Here is an 8,934-nt window from a genome sequence, read left to right as displayed (position 1 = left end):
GACCTTGCCTTCCATCTCAGTTCCAGTCATCCCTACTTAGATGAGCAAACATGCACCAAAAGGAACAAATTACATCCTCCAAGTGCCCCAGGTGCCTGACCTGTCACCCTTTACTCCTCACACTCCCCCTGCCCCTGCAGCTGGGCCCCAGGCTCAGGTCCTCAGTCCTTGCCTTGATTATCCCAAGAACCTCCCAACTGGTTCCTGTCTATCCCACTACATACTCAAGAAGCCTCTGTCACCCACTACTGACCAGAGGATAAAAGACAAACCTCTTTTATCACCTAAGGGCCTTTCAAAGTAGGCTCCAACCTCTCTTTCCAGACTGAACTCTCACAACTCAGACCCAACTCCAGCCAAACAAGCCTGTCTGCTTCATGTCACCTCTAAGCTCACCTCTGCCTGGCTGTCCTTCATCCCTAGGATGCACTCTCTTCCACAAATGCGACTTCCCTCAGGCCTTTCTTGATCATCCCAGTCCCCAAAAATCTCCACTCTTCCATCTTCAAGTCACTTGGCATTTTCTTATCCTGGTGCAGCCCCAGAATGGAAGCTCCCTGACAGCAAAGCCTGCTTCCATTATCTCTGTATCCCACTGCCTCCCACACAGAAGGCAGGCATGGAATAAATGCCTCCTGAATCCACCCCCTGACTACCTGGTCAAGTAAGCTCATTTCTCTGGGCCTCTTTCCTCCTATGCAAAGTGGGAATGAGGCCAGAATAAGAGTCCCATAGACCCCTTCTAACTCCATGACTCCATGACCTTCCCCAAGCCTCTCGCAGACAAGTACAACCCAGTCCAGGCCTGACATCAGACCTGGGGACCCTCGTGTCTCCTATCTCACTTGATTGAAGGCAGCCTGTATCCCATGTGGATTCTACAGGACACACTTAAACCACCACAAAGAAGAGGCAGGACAGCAGAACAGGAAGTCTTGAAACCCAGATTCTAGTTCCAAATGACATTAACACTAACATACCAAATGAATACAGGAAGATCGATCCATACATCCAGGTCTCGTTTTCTCTGCTGTGAAACCAGAAATGGGTGATCTCTAAAGTTCTTTCTAGTCCTAAAATGTGTAATCCTAAGTCCCTGAAACAGAACTAATGAACCACAAGATTGTAAACAGTGGCAGGGCAAGAGAAATGGTAGACTCTTCTGCCATTGTTGAGTATACCACTGCAGACATGCTATTACTATTCTTGTGATGGGGGCCTGAAGCTATTCCAGGAGTCCAGGCCCTCGCCTTGCTGGGGACAGAGACTGTTAGACAACAGAAGTCATGGTGTCAACCTTGCCAAACCTGTTGAAAACAGAGAGTCACAGCAGAAGAGGGTGGTCCCTTCCCAACTTGAGCTACAGCCTGCCCTGGGGTGGCCCTGCAGAAGGAAACCAAGCCTGTACACATCAGGGCAGAAAGAGAGAACTCGCACCACCTGCTGCCAGGATTATGAAAAGCAGTACCATTTCATGTGATTACTGAATGGAGATAAAAAGTCCTTTTTAGAGAATGTCACTAAATATAGCATGTAGCTCTGAAATGAACCAGATAACAGAAGAATGAACACACACTCAGCAGATTTACAAATTAATTGGCCACAAACCAAATACCATCCAGCCCCAAATGATGCAACTCCCTAAAACAAGGAATGATGTTCTATTCTTTGGCGATACCTGATGTGGTTTAGAGTCCAGTAGGGGGGAAAAAAAACACCAGCCCACGATTCTCACTTTAGCTTAGGTCTTCAAGTGCCGAATGCTTGGCTTTGCCGTGGGGGAGCTGCTCACAAAAGCTGTGAGTATGTGCACCATTACACCTTAGCACCCGAGGAGATGGAGCAGCAAATGCACAGTAGCAGGCGCCATGATTCCCCTGCTCCAGATGTTTGTGCCTTGGTATGCTTAGACATTTGATCTGCATAAAAACAACTCTCTCAGACATTTGCCTTTTCAGGAACCACAAGATAAATAGTCGCCTGGTCCAAAAAACACAAAACCCAAAAGGTGAATTTAATTAAAAAAATATAATTGCCTACAAGATGAAGAGACAAATTAAATCACTGAAAAAGAGTCCTGCCTTATGATACTGACATTACTTGGCAGGTTTGGTATGAGAAATTTAAGAGTGAGTGTTATACCAGTTAGCTCAGGAATTGTCTGGAAATAAAGGCATTTTAAGGGTGGAGGGTTTCTTGCTTATTTCTAAATATCCCAAAGTGTCACGGGCTGTTCTTCTGAACACCAGCTTTTCTTGTAGAGGCTACTGTCCAGCGTCGCCAATTTTCCATACAGGATAAAGTCTTGGTTTCAGCCAACTCTCAATGGAGGGGCTACTAATACGACCCCATCACCTCGGACAAATAGCATTGGAATGTTCCTCTTGGTGGACTGAGGGGGGAAAAAAAGAAAAAACTTCACAGAACAGATTTTAAACAAATACTTAGGGTTTTTTTTGAAAACAAAAGGAAATTTTGTGAATGTCAAAATACAGTTGGATCAGCCACAACTACCACAGAGAAATTGTTTTAAAACATGCTTGTCTACATGTGCTTGGCCAAAAATAATAATAATAATAATAACAATAATTCACAAAGTCAATTTTCCCTAGTCCAACTATCAGAGCAAATTCTGAGGTTTTAAGATGGGGTGAGGGGCAGCTAGGTGGCGCAGTGGATAGAGCACCGGCCCTGGAGTCAGGAAGTACCTGAGTTCAAATCCGGCCTCAGACACTTAACACTTACTAGCTGTGTGACCCTGGACAAGTCACTTAACCCCAATTGCCTCACTTAAAATTAAAAAAAAAAAAAAGATGGGGTGACCAGGAAATGGATCAAACATTAAGGCAAACAGGAAACTCGGGAAAATCAACTGGAATTTTTTGTGGAGGGGAAGGGGAAGACAAGGAGTTTCATTTTTTGAAATGTTGAGTTTGCTGAGAGTTTCCACTGTTTTAGTGATAAAAAGGTCCCACCAACATACATACATACATACATACATACATACATACATACATACAGAGAGAACTGGAAACAAAGTAGATGCCCGTCAACTTGAGAAATGTATAAATAAGTTGTGGTACATGAAAAGAAGGCATATTACTATGTCAACTGATGTAAAATTAAGTAAGTAGGACCAGGAAAACAAACACAGTAAGCAAAACATTGCAAATGGGGAAAAAACAAACCACCGAATGGCATGTAATTATAATGATGGAGACTGGCCCAGAGGAGAGGAAAACATGCTCCCTCTTCCTTTCTGTGCTGAGCCAGGTGCCTGTCAGGCTCAGCTGATGGGTTGATTAGCTTTGGAGAACTGTTTTCTCTACCTACTTTCCTTCTTTTTTTATTCTTCATCACAAGGGATAACTCTGGGGGAAGAGAGGTATTTATTTGTAAATGAGGATGATATAAGACCAAAATTTGAAGGGCAAGACACCAAAGGGGAAATGTCTGGAGAGATTTGGGATAGAAAGAGCTGCCCTTGGACACAGAGGAAATGAGTTCAGACCCTGCTTCTGCCACTTTCAACCTGTATGATCTTGAGCAAGGCACTTAACCTGTCCAGGCTTCTCAGTCTCCCCACCTCTAGAAGAAGAGGCTGAACTAGCTGCCCTGTAATGGGGTACCCTGGCTCCCATCTTTGATCAGATGATAAAAAAGAGCTTAGGAGACTCTAGAGAGCTGAAGAAAGAGCTCACAAATCTAGATGGAGGATAACAAGATGAGAGTAGACGTCTAAAAAGAAGATGGATAAAGAGCAGAAGGATTGGTTCTAACATGATGGAAGCAGAACAAAGAAACAAAAAGATGGGTGAATGGAGAAAACTGTGCCAGTATACTGCAGTGTTACAGAAGCCAATTGTCTGTAGTATCAAGGGCTGCATAGTAGCAGGCACAGAATCAATTTGTTGAACTGAAAAATTAAGAATGCTAAATCATTCCATTAGGAGGAACAGGCAAGATAACTTACTTTATAGATCTCTTCATAAGTTTCTTCATCAATTTCTATAGTTGTTACAGTCTCTTCTACATCTCCCAAAATCATGTTTAAATGCTGATCATAAGCCTAGGGAAATAAATGCAGTTTTATGATTAGAGTATGGAACACGTATAAATGAATACAGATTACAATATGTAAATACCTGAAATTCAGTTAATATACAAAATGGATACTCCTTACTGTTAAAAATGAAAAACACGGTTATTACTAATGATTTTTTTCAGTGTGTTTTGAGGTTAAAAGATCATTACTAAAACAAATGTTGAAAACTATCTCTACGTGTAACTGGAAAATAATAAAATACTTTCAAAATTAAAAAAAAAAAGATCATTAATAATCCAAGGCAGTTCAAACAGACTAATGATGAAGCATACTATCCACCTCCAGAGAAAGAACTGAGAGTGACTGAAGCATGCTATTTTTCACTTTCTTTCATTTTTCTTTTATTCATGTTTTCTTGTACAAAATGACTAATAAGAAAATATTTTACAGAATTGAATATAAATATCTGGTTGCTTACTGCCTCAGAGAGGGAGGGATAGAATTTGGAACTCAAAATTTAAATAAAATTTTTTTTAAAAATATCATTAATATAGCCTTAATTTACTTTTTTTTTTCGAAAAGATTCCCTGAATTATCACAATTTAAAAATTTTCTAAGAATGTGTAGAATCTAAGCAAACAAGACACAGACCTTACATGATATTTAAAGATGACACACTGCCCATGACACACAAGCAATTTAGAAAGCTACTATGAGATGGAAAAGAGGTGCCTTTCCCAGCTTTGCTATACATGGTCAGTGTGTTTGTTTTGCTTAGTGTGCTTATTTGTTGTTGGTTCAATCAGGAAAGGCGAGCAACAGCAATGTTTAAAAGAGACATGGATTTTTCAAAAACAGGCAGTATACCTCAGAGTGGTCAAAAAAAAAAGGGAAATATCCAGCCTCAGACACTTGGCACTTATGAGCTGTGTGACCCTGGGCAAGTCACTTAACCCTCAGTACCCCACCTCCCCCTCACAAAAAAAGAGGAAAAGGATCCATTTTTACAAAACTATGAGTAAAGGAAGCAGAAGCAGGGGAACAATTTATAGAATAACAATCTTGGAAAGAAAAGGCAATTTTGAAAGACTTAGGAACTCTACTCAAGGCAGCAACCAAGCATGATTCCAGAGGTCTGACGATGACGCTTGCTACTTACCTCTTGACAAAGAAAGAGAACATGAGCTCAAAGTGAAGACTAAGACATGCATTTTCTAATATGGCCAATGTGAGAATTTGTTGTGCTTGACTGCATGTGGGTACATGAGTATGTATGTACACATATGTACACATACATACTTGTTTTTTCATTTGGAAGCAAAAGCGGGAGATGGGATGAAGAACAGAGTAGTGAGGGGGTCCCCCTCAAAAAAAAAAAAGAAAGAAGGGTCATCAAAACACTTTTTTTTTTTTTGGCGAGGCAATGAGGGTTAAGTGACTTGCCCAGGGTCACACAGCTAGTAAGTGTCAAGTATTTGAGATCATATTTGAACTCAGGTCCTCCTAAATCCAGGGCTGGTGCTTTATCCACTGTGCCACCTAGCTGCCCCCAAAACACTTTTTATATGCACAGAAGAGAACAGACAGAAGGTCAGAAGGCTAAAGAGACAAGCAGGACAGCTATGGAAGTTATATATTGAATTTCTTCCATTGTCCAAAACAAAACGGCAAGGTGTGCATAATAAAGACTGGGAGTTTTGTGTGCAATATTCTGTTTTATTTTGTGTACAGAAATGCCCATTCTATTTGGTGTTTAAGTTCAGAACTTAAAAAAAAAAAATTTTAAAGGCAGCTTTAGGTTTGACATAAGGGTGACATCATTTGAAGAATAGCTGAAAAAAGGGACAGCTAGGTGGATTCAGGAGGACCTGAGTTCAAATCTGGCTTCAGACACTTGACACTTACTAGCTGTGTGACCTTGGGCAAGTCACTTCACCCTCATTGCCCTGCAAAAACTAAAACAAAAATAGCTGAAAAAGCAGTGATTTATAAATAGAATCGAAGATTACTGTCTGGTGAGAAACGAATGTTAGGACTCCGCCTGAAGGATGTGGTGCCAATAACAAAACCGAAAAAAACAATATACAGGATGACAGCAACAATGTGAACTGGAGGACCACGTAAAAGAAGTCAAACCTTGAGTTAACTGAAAAAGCTACATCCTGCAAAAGCTCTGATGACACATAAAAGGTGGGTTACATTGTCAGATGTGGACCCTGCATCAAATGTTTTTTCTTCATTATTTTTCTTTGGTACTAGGAAAAGCTCAACCTGGGTGAAGGGATTTTCTAGAAATGACACTAATATAAAAAACAAGGCATCAATAAGCCTTTTAAATAATACTAATAATGCCCAGCATGTACAGGTAATCCTCTCTGAAACATCTACTAAAAAACAAAAAACACCCCATCTACTAATCCTGAACTCTCATTCAGCTAGAAGACAAGTGACTGGGAGACAATATGCATGCTTATGACCAAGCACAACCACATGATACATAAATGTCCAAAGTTTTCACTTGTGCTACTTTTCATTAACTGTTCTAGCAATTTCCCACGCCCTCTCAACCTTTCTGAGACTCAGTTTCCTCATCTATAAAACAGGGAAAAGAACAGCATCTACCTCCCAGGACTGTTGTTGAAAATCAAATGAGCCAAGTGTTTTGTAAAGCTCTATATGATGCCTTTTTTTTTGGGGGGGGGAGAGCTGTCAGTTTGACACCTCTGCCCTAAAACTTTTCCTAGGTGTCTGATAAGGGTGTTGAATTGAAATCTCTTCCAGCTTTAATATGTTGTTAAAATTTATCTCATATTCCACAGATTCCACAGAACTAAAACGTTCCTTTGATGAGGCACCTGAGGTGCCAAGACTTGCCCAAAGTCACCTGGCAGGTCTAGGATTGGAACCCAGGTTCTAAAAACACCCATCTCACTTTAGTATGTTATAGGGGGATTTGGAGTCAGAGAGCCTGAGTTCTAATTTCTTTTCTGTCACCTATTACTTGTGCAGCCTCAGTCAAATCACCGAACCTCTCTGAGCCTCAACTTCTTTACCTCTAAAATGAGCTGCATGGACTAGACTGTGTCTCTTCTGACTCCAAATGCATGACATAACACCTAGAGAAAACTACAAAGCCTCCCAAGAGGCAGTTTGGTGTAGTCGATAAAAGAGCTAGCCTTGGACTCAGAAATTGATTTAAGTGCCCCCTCTGACACATACACTAACTGTGACCCTGAGCAAATAACTTAACCTCTTGGTGATGCAGGCAAAGAAAGTACAGACCTGCCCTGGTAGAGGGAATCTCCCCATTTTCAGTTCCTTCTACCAATGAAATCACAAATCCCATCTCCAGTAGAACTTATGCATTATCAGAAACATTACTCATTTGTCCAAGATTTGGTATATTTAACTCACATGCAGTCTTCCTCGAAGTTCTCGGTCATTTCTCATTTTTACATAAATTCGTTCATCTAGACTAAGCCTGATGAGATCCAGTGGCTCCTCTACAGTGTTGGTGGTCTGTTGCTGTTAAAAAGAAAAACTGCAATGATACACACCCACCAGAAGTGCTAGAACACATTACCCAACTGTTCTCTGCCAAACCCCAACTAAGGAATTTGTATCTTGTTATAATTTCCACCTGACCTATAGCTTACTAGAAGCTACTCAAAAAGAACTCACTCCCTTTTATAAGAAGTCAGCCCTAGCAAAGGTACCGTCACCTGAAGGTTGTTTAGGACTCTAAGAACAGGCAAGAGTACCAGGTCAACACATTTTAAAGACGGGAAACTTTTAAGCTGCCCTGCAGAATGTCACATTTTTGGCAGGAAAGGATGTGACGTTTGCAAAAGAGGGTGGAGGGATGGGAAAAAGGTATGCGTCCTCTTTTTTGGGCTGGGATTTACAGGTACTCGGAAGAGACAAGTGGCAACTAAAAGCTGAAAAAAAGGAAGTGAAAGCAAGCCCACTCTGGTACCTCCAGGTGGGAAGGAAAGAGTTAGATAAAGAGACGGTAGGTAGGAAGATCTAGATTCGAATCTGGCCTCAGACACTCACTAACTGTGTGACCTTAAGCAAGTCACTTTTTCCTCAACCGTAGAATGAGGATAACAACAGAATCTGCCTCCCAGGGTTGTGAGGATCAAAGTAGATAACATTCGTAAAATAAAGTTTGCAAACCTTAAAGCCCTATATAAATACTATTATTACGAGTGAGTCAAGGAGTATAATTGTTGGTCTCCTCAACTGGAAGGTTTCCAACAGCATTTGCAGAGAAATAGACTGGGACAAAAGAGCAAGAAAGCCTGGCCACCAATGAGAGTCCGGCGGGAGCTGGGCACGGAGGCCTCCCCAAGCGCCTGAAGAATGAGCTCCTGGGACACTAAGCCTAAGCCTCCCGGGGCTGTTAGCTCTTGGCTGAGGTGGGGACCGGGAGGACGCGACAGGCTTTCTCCTCCGTCATTGGCTGACCGAGCCGTAAATCAGGAGTAAGCGGTCTAGTCAACCCAGAAGACAAGCCAATGAAAACTCGGGCTGGCCAGCCTGAAGGTAATTGACAGTTCAGCCAGCCAGTGACAGGCCAAAGGAAGGCGTGGTCTTCTTCATTCTAAGCCCAACACTTTGGGAGACTCCCCGTTAGTAGCATATTTCTGCGTAGGGTTGCGGGGAGGGACGGTTAGGCGGAATCCTGGAGGAGGGAGCAAAGGGCTACTCCCAAAGAGCATCCCTGGGGACTTGCTGAAGTAGCCCAGAGGATTGGGAGGCTCTCCAGAAACGTACCTGATCCGCGTCGTCCGCCATGTTTCAAATCCGGTTCCTTTTCCCGCTTCTCGCGAGATGATGTGCTCGTTCTCGTGGCCGCCCGCCTATCAGCGGAAGCGAACGTGATG

The 8,934-nt window shown here is 42.2% G+C and overlaps 1 protein-coding gene across 1 annotated transcript; it reads right to left on the bottom strand.

Annotated features, from left to right (window-relative positions):
- Positions 1 to 2,009: 2,009 nt before the first annotated feature.
- Positions 2,010 to 8,917, bottom strand: LSM3 (LSM3 homolog, U6 small nuclear RNA and mRNA degradation associated). Its single transcript, XM_043976055.1, has 4 exons — positions 8,825 to 8,917; positions 7,460 to 7,570; positions 3,974 to 4,069; positions 2,010 to 2,392 (listed from the first exon to the last, which is right to left on the bottom strand). Exons 1-4 carry the CDS (start codon positions 8,843 to 8,845, stop codon positions 2,312 to 2,314), a joined length of 309 nt encoding a protein of 102 aa, XP_043831990.1. The 5' UTR covers positions 8,846 to 8,917; the 3' UTR covers positions 2,010 to 2,311.
- Positions 8,918 to 8,934: the final 17 nt, after the last annotated feature.

Source organism: Dromiciops gliroides, chromosome 1 (genome assembly GCF_019393635.1).
Source record: "Dromiciops gliroides isolate mDroGli1 chromosome 1, mDroGli1.pri, whole genome shotgun sequence".
NCBI lineage: Eukaryota > Metazoa > Chordata > Mammalia > Microbiotheria > Microbiotheriidae > Dromiciops > Dromiciops gliroides.
This window is presented reverse-complemented; position numbering and strand designations above follow the sequence as displayed.

Bases quoted from the DNA above. Each gene is read 5' to 3' on its own strand.
- LSM3 (XM_043976055.1), bottom strand. From the start codon at position 8,845: ATGGCGGACGACGCGGATCAG. The intron at 4,070-7,459 runs GTGAGTTAAATA...TTATTTCCCTAG, and splicing joins AACTTCGAGGAAGACTGCAT to GCTTATGATCAGCATTTAAA. The intron at 2,393-3,973 runs GTAAGTTATCTT...TTCCCCCCTCAG, and splicing joins CTTATGAAGAGATCTATAAA to TCCACCAAGAGGAACATTCC.